The sequence below is a fragment of the Geotrypetes seraphini genome, chromosome 8 (genome assembly GCF_902459505.1).
Source record: "Geotrypetes seraphini chromosome 8, aGeoSer1.1, whole genome shotgun sequence".
NCBI lineage: Eukaryota > Metazoa > Chordata > Amphibia > Gymnophiona > Dermophiidae > Geotrypetes > Geotrypetes seraphini.
The window spans coordinates 153,024,265-153,036,271 of NC_047091.1; the positions used below are offsets into that span (position 1 = coordinate 153,024,265).

The following is a 12,007-nucleotide window of genomic DNA, read 5'->3' on the forward strand; positions in this document are numbered from 1 at the left end:
CTTCTCATTATCGCCCAATTACTAACATACTTATACTGACAAAAATTTTAGAATCAATTGTAGCTAATCAACTTACTGACTACCTAGATAAATTCTCCCTTCTCCAGCCATTTTAACATGGATTCCGTTCCAATTTTAGTACCAAAACCCTATTGATTTCTCTCCTTCCTAAAATCCAACAAATTCAATCCCAAAACAAATATTCCATCTTACTCCAATTTGATCTGTCTGCAGCATTTAATGTGGTTCACCACGATATCCTTCTTCAGCTGCTTTCAGATATAGGTCTCCACCAAGTAGTCCTGGACTGGTTCTATAGATTTCTTTTGTGCCGTTCCTATTCAGTGAACCTTGAAGGTAAATCATCTGCTTCATGGCAACCTTCCTGTGGAGTTCCTCAAGGCTCTCCACTTTCACCGATATTATTTAACCTCTATATGACCACTCTTAATATTTTTAAGTTGTCTACTTGTGAAACCTTACTCACGTATGCTGATGACATTTTTATCCTGATAGAGATAGATCCGGATACTACTGATTTAGGCCCGGATTCTGTATAGGACGCTGGTCCGGGCATCCTATACAAGGCAGCAGTGTGTGTCTGTATCTCATAAGTAGCTATCTCCCGCATTTTCTGGAGCCACTGAGGGAAGGAGGCTGGCGCCGCCTCCGCCCAATGTAGTAACAAAAGCTTTTTTACCAACAGAAGTGCAGTATATAAAAACTTCTGGTGGGGCAAGGCAACCCCCCCCCCCCCCCCCCAAGATACTGCCCTCTGATCCCCTAGTAGCCGTAAACCGTAATTCTGGGGCACTAGCCGACCAATCAGGTCATCCAGGAAGGGGAGAACCCGGAGCCAGAGAGCCACATGAGAGCATTCCAGAAACATGTGTACCAGCATGCCCATGGCCCTCTGGCAGTGAGAGCAGAGTGCGTCATCCCAAAGGCCCTTATCTGTACCCCTGGCTCTAGAAATGTAAGCATGGTGCAGGATTTTGAATTGCATCTCCCTAAGGTCTGTAGATCCAACTAGCTGAAAGAGATTAGCAAAAAGGTCCAAAAAGTGGGTGCTAGTATAGTCAACGGCCAGATCCTGACACCACTGAGCAGCCACCCAAGCTAATCAGGGGGCTGGGAGGGCTGTCTTAAGGACTCTATACCAAGTGGCTAAAGTGCTCATCTGAGGAGGTAACATAGCCAGGTGGGCATCCAGCCGACCCAGAGACCACTGTTCCCCCGTCTGTGTGATAAGGAAAAATAATAGTGCCTCACTTGTAAGTAGGCCCAGAACTGTGTAGCAGGGAGCTCCCATCGGGACTGTAGCTGTGCAAAAGTGGAGAAGACCCCTGTACCCCCCTCAGATAGATGCCTCAGGCTGACACACCCCCAGGACTCCCACATGCGAAACCCCGAAGTATCCATCCCTGGGAGAAAGTCCACATTCCCCACCTGGGGCAAGAAAGGAGAGGCCTACGGAGATCAATGCTGTGTCCTCCACCATCACTGCCACATCTGGCGTATATGTCTCAAAAATTGAAACTCTGAATCAGCTCCCGGCAAGGCCCGTGGTTGCACGTGCAATAAGGATAAGAAGGAATGAGGAGCACACTGGGTGGGGAGTATTTATAGTGTCCCGATATACCTCATGCACGAACCGCAACTGCGAAGCTACATTGTACAATCAAATATCCGGTAAGTTCAGGCCACCCAGCCGTTTGTCCAGGGTCAAGGTGGCGAAACTAATCCGAGCCGCTTTATTACGCCAGAGAAAAGAAACAAGGATGGATTTAAAGGCTCATTCATCCTTAGTATTGATCCACAGAGGAACGGTTTGTAGTGGGTAGAGAAGCTTTGGCAATACAACCATCTTGAACAACGCCACTCTGCCCCAAAGGGAGAGCGACAAGTCCTTCCATTTCACACAGAGTTTGCATATAGCTTCGATGTGATGAAGAACATTATACTGATACATGAGTTTAGGTTGGACACTCAAATAGACCCCCAGGTATTGCATCGGTTTCTGGACAGGGGATACTGGGAGATCATGCTTAGTGGAGGCCAGGGGCAGTAATTCAGATTTGGTACAATTAACTCAGAGGCCTGAAATGGACCCAAAGTCCTGGACAATAGTGAGAGCCACCGGTAAGTGCAAGTGGGACTGTTCTAAATGTGACAGTATGTCTTCTGTGAACAGGTTAATCCGGCTCTCCCTTGCTCCAACTTTAATACCCAGAATAGTGGGGTCTGATCAGATCTTCACTGCCAGTGGTTCAATAACCAGCAGAAAAATGAGAGGGGACAGTGGGCAACTCTGGCGTGTGCCCCTTTCTAGTGGGAAAGGCAGAGTGAGGTGGCTGTTAACTAGGAGCCTAGCCTGGGGTAAAAAATATAAACTGAGTACCCACTCCTAAAAAGTGTCCTCCAACCCGTAGCGACCTATGACCCAAAAAAAGATAAGACCAGGAAATGCTATTGAATGCCTTTTCCATGTCCAGACCCATGATGGCCACCCTATTGTCACCCCCCCCCCTCCTAGAGTAAATAGCCATCAGTGCTCTGGTGAGATTCATTGAGGTGTATCTCCCCGGTACAAAACCGACGATCTTCATGGATAAGAAGATGCAAAAAGACATTCAGATGTTTAGCAAGCAGTGCTATGAGTAACTTGGCGTCTTGATTAAGAAGCGATATGGGCCTATAGGAACCCACCTGAGAGGGTATTTGCCTGGCTTGGGTAATAAGACAACATGGGCCATATTATATCTATCATGCCCTTCTGAGAGTGCAAAGGATTATAGGCCGCTACCATGGATGAGGAGATACCATCAGCTAGAATCTTATAGTATTCAGGTCCATAGCCATCAGGTCCGGGGGATTTAGTTAGTTTGAGCACCTTGATACCCATCTCTATCTCAAGGCGAGTAATGGGGGCGTTCAAATCCTGAATCTGGTCTAGAGTGAGTTTAGGAAGTAAGATGTTCTGAAAGAAAGCATCCTGGTCTGACTCAGCATAGGGCCTTTGGGCATAAAGGGTTCGCTAATAATTCACAAATTACTGATGAATTTGGGTTTCTTTCGTGTATGTGCGCCCTTGTGTGTCTTTGCGCTTACGATAAGGATAGACTAATTGCGCTAGCAACCTACCGGCCTTCCTCCCCCCAGCGATGAAGTTTATAGTGACGGCAGTATAGCTCCTGCTCAGCTCGCTTTGTGAAAATCGCATCGACCTGTTGTCTAAGAGTGCACACTGAGTCGATCTGCATCCGACAAGCTCCCCTGGTGGCACCTTCGCAGCTGCTGTAGCTCTCCAGACAGTGCCAACAGCTCTGCTTCCTGTTTTCTTTTCTTTCCAGAGATGTAGGCTATAATGAAGCCTCACAAGACCACCTTGGATGCTTCCCAGAAGAGGCCCGGATCTAGATCAGGTGTGTAATTAGTACCATAATAGTCCGACCACTTATCTCGCAGGTACTTATGGAAAGTAAGGGCCTTATATAGATAACCCAGGAAGCGCCAGGCCACTCTGAGGGATCTGCTGCTATCTGGAGAGAGAGCACCACGGGGGAATGGTCAGATAGGGGGACCTATTATTATTATTATTCATCTCCACCACTACAGGCAGCAGAGAGGGGGACAGCAGGAAGTAATCGAGGCAGGTATAAAGATCGTGTGGTGTAGAGAAGAAGGTGTAAGTGCGCTCTGTGGGATGTAGTAAATGTCAAATGTCCAAAAGCCCGAACTGTGTGGTCAGAAAATTCACCCCCTTGCCAGTATGGTCTCTAGGGAAGCATTTTGGGGGAGCACAGTCCTGAGTGGGATCTGCCGTGATGTTAAAGTCCCCTCCCCCCCCAGGATTATTTGGTAGCCCGGGTGCTGTGCCAGCCTGGACATCAGTCCTGAAAAGAAGTGATGACTGTAAACATTAAGGACATACACATTACACAGCAGTAATTTCTGCCCCCAGAGCTCCCCCAGTACAACAATGTATCATCGGCCCTTTATGTAGCTGAAAGGGAAGTTGCTTGTGGACCAAAATGGCTACCCCCTTTTGATGACTGCTATATGAGGAATAATATACCTCCCCTACCCAATCCCTTCTAAGTTCTTCATGTTCTACTGTTGTGAGGTGTGTCTCCTGGAGAAAGGCAATGTCGACATGTTGTTTGCGAAACCATGTCAGCACCTTTTTTCGTTTAATATAGGAATGTATCCCATCCATGTTAAGGGTGGAAAGTTTCAGTTTAACCATACTCTATCTGCCCACCAGGAACATGCATGTCAGATGTCAGCCATATATTATAGAGGAAAGGGGCCCCCCTCCCCCCTCCCAGGTGTACAGAAAAGGATCCACCTACCAAGCCCTAAAGGACACTCAGACATTTGCCATCCAAAGTACAACCCAACAGGCATTACAGATGCCTGTGCTCTCAAGCCATCATACATACTTCCCCATTCACACCCCACCCGACTCACTCCCCCCCCCCACACAAACCATCCCTCTACACAGCGTCCAATTCTCCCCAACGACCAGAAACCATCAGGTACCCTGAACCCCTCCCCTTCCCAATGAGAAATGTCTAGCAGGATAACAGTGCTATCAGCACAGAAGTATTCCCTCCCCGGGAATCAGGATGCTGGAGATAACATGAAACGAATGCACCCTGCCAAGGTCAGGCTTGCTCCCCCAGAGAGGTCTCACCCCAGCAGGCAAGTGGAGGGTCAAACAGAAAACCTGTGCTGGTATTCTTGCAAAGTAAAAGTCAGTCCTCTGAGCCCCCCAACTGGAGACAGTCCTGTGGGAAAAAGAAGACCCAGCTCTGAAAGCCGATGAGCCACTCCAAATGCTGCTCAACCATGGGCTCCCACTACTCCAGGGAGCTGGTCATGAAGAAAGTCCACCTCGAGCCCCAGGATCAGAGCCCAGCCCAGCACTTGACTTGGTAATTGTTGCGGGAGCCTATCGTTGAGTTGGCAGCCCCTTCAGAAAGGAACGGAGCTCTGCTGGTGTGTCCAAAGTAACAGTGCCATTGTTGTGGCTGATGCAAACCCTAGCTGGGTACTGGAGGGCAAACTTTATCCCTCTGGAGTGCAGCTGGGTACAATAGGGTGCCAAGGCCCATCACCGCTCTGATAGCTTGACTGAGAAATCCTGGAAGAGCAGCAGCTTAGCTCCCTGGTAGTCTAGGGTCCTGTTTTGCCGGTAGGCTTCTAAGATATGGGCCTTAGCTGCATAGTTTAAAAAGTGAGCTATGACCGGTCGCGGCCGAGCTCCCTCCACACGCGGGGCCCTAATGCGATGGGCCCACTCCACATGTACTGGGCCCAGGGAAGATGTCAAGCCCAAAGTTTGGGGCAGCTAGTTTGCCACCAGTTCCCCCAATTCCGACTCACGCACAGTCTCTGGGAGGCCAATGATCCGGAGGTTATTTCGGCAGCCCCTATTTTCTGCATCTTCCGCCCACTCCTCCAGCTGTTTAATCTGGGTCTCCAGCATGGAGATGCAATGATCCACCACCACTGCCCAGTCCTCATGCGCTGAAATGCGTTCCTCTACCTGTTGGATTTGCGCAGCGTGCCCGGCAATGCTGTCTTTCACCTCCTCCAGGACCGTGTGCAGCTTGGAGAGCTTTTCGTCGAGCAGCTTGGATAGGTGGCAGACGGAGGCCTGCATTCTGTCTTCATGCTGGAGCGGGTGGCCAGATATCGGGCTTGAGGCCGCCATGCTGGGAGTTTTTGCGGGCTTATCTTTTGCAGGTCGCGTCGTCTTTATCAGCATGCCTGCCAAAATGCACTGTACCAGACTCCAACAGAGCTCCCGATCGAAGGCAGGAGGAAACCCAGGGAGGTAAGAGCCTTTCAATCACGTTAGATGAGCTGACAGACGCGATTTAGGGGTATTAATAAATGGAGCAGAATGGAGCTCGAACAGGAGACGTCCAGTCAGCGCGCTACCATCACGTGAACCCCCCATGAAAGAAATACTATTTGATCATTTATGCCTTGTTAATAAATATTTTAGCACCTTGCAATGATGCTTCATTTTCTAACTATTTCTTCTTTGTGCTTTCTATTATCTTTGCACACCTGACCCATTTCATATGTAATGCTTTATTTTCCTTCTGTGAATAACCAATCTAAACCTATCCCTCTTTGTTCTTGAATTAGCTAATTCAAGAACAAAGAGAGATAGGAGCTAAGTCAGGAGCAGGTATATTTCTTTGTACATTGTTATTTGCACCATATACAGATTTTGAGAGTAAATAAAAAGAAAATAGATATATGTACACCTCTGTTAATAAGATCTTTCAAACTAAAGAATATCTTTTTGTTTGTTCAGTGGCATTATTCATCCAACTGAAGAACAGTTTGTAACTATAGAAAATGATGCCACTGCCTCCAGCACAAAAAGAACTGCTGGCAATAACGAAGATTATACAGTGATAAAGCGGTTGTAAGTATAGCACTGGCCATTGGCTTAATCTATTTAAAATGTACTACTAATTTACAAAAAGGCTTCTGAAGAGAGGCATTAACAGGCCGATGCTCAGAACTGCTGCACTGTTCTGTACAGCGCTAAAACATAATTTCTTAATATTCAGCACTAATTGCATGCAAATCATATGCACAGTGTTGAACATTGGAAATTGATTTTGCAGAACTTGCCTGGCTCATGTGCACATGAGCTGTGCCATAAGCAAAGAGGATGTTTGCAGTTGCTCGATGTCTTCCAGCTGCATACCAGGACTAGCCATTTATAGGAAAAGCAAATTGCCTCAGATCTCCAGTTTGGCGCACCATGATCCTTTTCAGGCAGGCGCATGAAGAAGCCACCCAGCAGTGCCACAGGCCCCAATCTACAGGGGAGGATGCATGCAGTAATCTCAAAGTTTGTCCCCCACTAGGAGGAAACAGTTTCTCTGCCCCTGCTAAAACTAAACAGGTGAGCAGCTGTTGTACCTTCTCTCAGGCTTTGCATCCCTCCTACTACTTGCCAAAGGTTAGAAAACTATCCTAATGCCAACTTCAAGCTTGGGTCAGTTTTCCTGCATTAGAACAGAAGGTGGGTTTGTTTGTTTTTTGTTTTTTTTTAGGCAACTGCTTCTGAGCATTGGGTAGGAGTAGTTAAGCAACTAATTTGACTGCATTATATGCTGTTTGTGCTGATCACCAGCATTCATACACTCTGAACATGGGTATAGCCCAGGGGTAGGTAATTCCAGTCCTGGAGAGCCACATGCAGGTCAGTTTTTCAGGATATCCATAATGAATATGTATGAGATGGATTTGCATGCACTGCTTCCTTGAGATGCAAATCTATCTCATGCATATTTATTGGTGGATATCCTGAAAACTTGACCTGCCTGTGGCGCTGGAGGACTGGAATTGCCTACCCTTGGTATAGCCTAACAGCTGGTGCTAAAGCAAGATTATGGTTCAGGACCACTAGACATCTACAAGCAAGATGATTTATCAAGGTAAGAACCTGGAGTTTTGCATCTGAACACACAAATTGCTTACAGAAAACTTGTCAATTGTCTTTTCAACTCTACCTCCTCCCCAGGGAGCTGCTCCTGGCCCCTCAATTTGTACAAAAGCAATCAAGTAGCACTGTAATGAAAGACAACGGGAAACAAGGAAGAATCTCCAACAGTACAATTCTGTTCTGCTCTGTAACAAATATTACCAATAAACATAACATTCAAGCAGCTGCTATAAAACAGATTTTAACTTGTGAAACCAGCACTAATTTTATATAAAGCTTGTAGCTACTTACATGTCCCGTTATTCAGCAGTGAGACTTGAAGCAGACTATACACTCACAAGAGGTCGTTGGGTTTGTTTGGTTTTTAAAAAATTCTCTCAGCACACCTGAAAGACAGATCTCTCTAGCTCCAGATAGATTCTTCAAGGCAGAAATCAGGCAAAGCCCAGATACAGAGCAGGGCCTCAGGACCACTAGCCACATCTACACAAAAGATGATTATTGAGGTAAGAACCTAATCTTTCTTTCTAGGGCAATGTGTCTAGTGGTTCGGAACCATAGCCAAAGCAGTCCCCAATGCCAATGGTATGCCCACTGAGCTGCCTTCAGAACAGAGGACCTGAAAGCAGTGTCTTTGCTGGCTGCTACCTCTACCCTATAGAACCTGGTTAAGTTATAGAGGATGTCAGCCCTAGTCTCCATCCATGCGGAAGCAACTCATCTGCTTCCGGGCTCATATCTTCAGCTGTAAAAGATAGTCATCTGTGTTTGCTGCTGAAGCCATCAGATCCATCTGTGGAGGCTCCCACCATCAAACTATGACTTTGATAACCCGGGGGGACAGAGACCATTTCTCCAAGTCGAGCGTCTGTCAACTGAGAAAATCGGCCTGCACATTTTTAACTCCCACTACTTGTATGGCTGAGAGCGCCTGCAAATAAGCTTCTGCCCACCAAAAGAGGAATTGAGCTTCTAGGCACAAAAGGCACTTCTGGTGCCTTGTTGACATAGGCCACTGCTGTCGCATTGTCTAAGACTGCCTGCCTTGCCTTCCAGAGTCGTCTCCAGTGCCTGAAATGCTAGTCAAGAGTCCAAGGTGATTTATGGACTACTTCTGCTCAGCCAGTGTCCAATGACCCTGAACTGGGCAGCCGTTGCAATGACACCCCCCTCCCCAACTGTAAAGCTATCTCCTCCCAAGCGGAAATGCAGAAAGGCTTGTCCCTAGAGAGGGTAGCAACCACCACAGGCTGCTCTTCACTGCCAGTAACCATGGAGGCAGTTGCTGAAGTGAACTGTCTGAAGAGATCAGCGAGAAAGAATGGAGTCTTGGGTTTCATATGCGCTCTCACCCAAGGGACCACCTTTATGCCAGCCACCATTGACCTCAGAAGCTGCAGGTAGTGCTACACCATAGGAGTCAGCCTATGGAGCAGATCTGAAATCTGCTTCTGGAGCTTCAGTCTGCATAGCTCTGGAAGAAAAACCTGGCCAAAGACCATTTTGAACAGAACTCCCAGATACTCCAGGTGCTGGGGCGGCTCCAGCTGACTTCTTGAAGTTGACAATCCATCCCAAGTCCTGGAGGAGTTGCACCACTATCAAAAACGCCAGTTTGCCTTCCTCCTTGGATGGAGCTCTGATGAGCCAGTCATCCAAATATGGGTGCATTTAGATTCAAGCCTTGTACAGATGTGCTGCTACCACCACCACCATTACCTTGGTAAAGGTGTGAGATGCCATTGTTAGGCCAAAGCGGAGCACCAAGAACTGGAAATGCTGTTCCAGCACATGAAACCACAAGTACCTCCTGTGGGTTGGGGAAATGGGAATGTGGAGATAGACCTCCATAAAATCGAGACATATGAGAAATTCCCCCGGTACCACTGATGCTATAACCAACTGAACAGGTTCTATGTGGAAGTGCGGAACTTTCAGGGCAGCATTGACCGACTTGAGGTCCAGAGTTAGCCTCCAGTCTGCTGAGTCATTCTTTGGCATAATGATGTATATTTAGTATCTGCCCACGCCTTATTCTTCATCAGGGACTGGCTCTATGGCACAAAGGTCCAGTAGCCTTTGCTCCATTGCTCGGACCCCAAGGCTTCTCTCCAGTTGGCCCACTGGAATCTATGAAGCAGTCTGAAAAGGGGAGCATAGAACTCAATTTTGCAATAGTCCTGAACAATTAGAACCCAACAGTCTGCTCCAATCTGAACCCAGAAAGGCCAACAGCCTGCCCCCTTTTCCTGGGAGGCTCGGCCCGTCTTGGTGATTGCTTAGAAGCTGGGGAGGAGTGAGAGCCTGAGGCTTGCCACCTGCTGCCTCCACTGAACCACCTATGTGATCCCTGAAATGATCTCTGCATTGCTTGGCCTGCTGCATAAGGACAAAATCTTTGAAAACCTCAAAAATTACCTCGTCCCAGACCCCAAGCCATCCAGACTGTCTGGTAAGGCCTTGGGAAGACTGTCTACAACACTTGCCATCAGGTCATCCATATCCTTGCCAAATAGCATCTGTCCCTGTAAGGGAAGCCTGCTCGGTGTGGCTTTAGAGGCAGAATCTCCTGCCACTGTCTGATCCAGAGCATTCGTAGAGCAGAGATCACTTAGGCCAATACCTTGCTCATAACAATGTTGACATCATACAGAGAGTCTGCTATATAAAATTCACCCCATATAGGAGCATTTGGGGATCCTCAGGTCTGAAGCTCAAGACAGTTGGGTGTGGTATGCATGTGCCACAAAGAAAGTTGTGGCTGCTGCCTTAATCCCTAGGGCCAAGATTTCAAATTGTCTCATGAAGAGCAAGTCTATTTTATGGTACTGAGAATCCTTTAACATTACATCTCCTTCACTAGGCAGGGACGTGCATTTGGTGACCTGTACCACCAGCAAATCCACCTTTGGTTGAACAAACAGCTGCTGGATATCCAGAGCCATCAGGCAAAACTTAAACATAGCCTTAGCCACTCACAGGGATCGCTCTGAAGACTCCCAGTGGTCCATGACCAGCTTTGTGATGTCTGGATGCAAGTGAAAGCACTCAGTTGGAGCACCAGTGCTGCTCATAACTGAGCACCGAGACAATGGAGCTGTAGGAACTTCCAGCTTCAATTATCTCATGGAGACAATAATGCCAGAGAGCAAAGAGGCTTTGAAAAGCCGGTGCATCAGGACCACTGCTGCTTCTTGACTGCAGCTCTCATGCAAATGCTCTCTGCCAACAGAACTTCATCCTGGGACAACAGTGGCATTGAATCAGATTTTGCATCCTCCCACTCTACATCAGACAACTTCCAGGTCCAAGCCTGTGTCCTTGTCTGACTGAGGCGAATGCTGAGGGGAGCTCCCCTTCACCACCGCATCTGGTGCACAGTTCAAATAGGCATTCCACATGAGGCTCACAAAATCTGGGTGAAACATTGTACTGGGTCTTGATAACCCCAGCAGGGACCCTCTGTTTGTTCTCCTGGGCCCTGCAGCCACCATGTATCTGCGCTTGGCCAGTGCACTTTTGGAGGTCCTTGTAAAGGGTCTCTTCCACTGAAAACTCATCTCCTGCGGATCCCCAGCCCTGGAGGATGCCGAGGGGCCGAGCCCAAGGCTCCTACCCTTTCCCGTGCGCTCCACCACACACAGGAGCTAGAGAATGATATGGTGACAAAATTCATCAACATTACCATCCCTGCTTATAACTGTGGAAAACAATCCCATGTCATTCTTTAGTGTCTATCTCAACCTCAGTCCTTCTACCCCAGCATTCTTCAATGCAAGGCTTGAGGATCAGTGGTTGTGCCCATTCCTACTCTAATTCTTCCCTCTCTCCTGAAAGAATGAAATGAAGATCATTTCCTGTGGTTACCAGTGGGGACAGGAACAGCGATGAATTTTGTCACATGGATGCTCCTTGACTGGCCATCTAGCACAAACTTGGTGTGATATAGTGATAGGAAGGCATGAGGGGGGCCATCACTGTCAATTTTAAGCAAAATCTAGGGTTTCAAGGTAGATGAAAGCTTTAGAACAGGGGTGTCCAACCTTTTGGCTTCCCTAGGCTGCATTGCCCGAAAAAAAAGTTTCTGGGGCCGCGCAAACACTGCAGCAAGACAGAGGAAGGAGCCGGCAAGATGGTAAACACCCGGGGCCAGCAGAGGAAAACACTGCATCGCCCTTGACCAGGGCTGCACAAAATACTTCACAGAGCCGCATACGGCCCTCAGGCCGCAGGTTGGACACCTCTGCTTTAGAACAAAAAAAGATTGTTTAAATCAAAGATGGCACTGTTAGCAAAATCGCACTTTCCCTGAAGGACAAAAATAATGCAGGGGTTTTAGAGAAGGGGGACCTAGACTCTGGGTACAGAAACCTCCCCCCCCCCCCCCACCGATTTTCCCCATAGGCTATAATACCTTATTCAGTGTGCCATGTGGTGCCTGCCTGTTTCAGCATAGGAATTTCAGCTGAAACAAATGGGGAAGAAATGTGCCTCACAGATTTGCTGGACAAACCTGGTCTTCAG

At 47.7% G+C, this 12,007-nt stretch overlaps 1 protein-coding gene across 3 annotated transcripts in view; it reads left to right on the forward strand.

The window, feature by feature from the left end:
• RILPL2 (Rab interacting lysosomal protein like 2) overlaps positions 1-12,007 on the forward strand; it is a 33,931-nt gene that overhangs the window by 17,797 nt on the left and 4,127 nt on the right. For 2 of the 3 annotated variants that reach the window (XM_033954808.1, XM_033954809.1), the window contains exon 3: positions 6,338-6,451. In XM_033954808.1, coding sequence (XP_033810699.1) covers positions 6,338-6,451 — 114 coding nt within the window. Of the gene's footprint in view, positions 1-3,353; positions 3,426-6,337; positions 6,452-12,007 lie in introns of those variants that run through there. The other variant, XM_033954810.1, reaches the window with a different exon arrangement.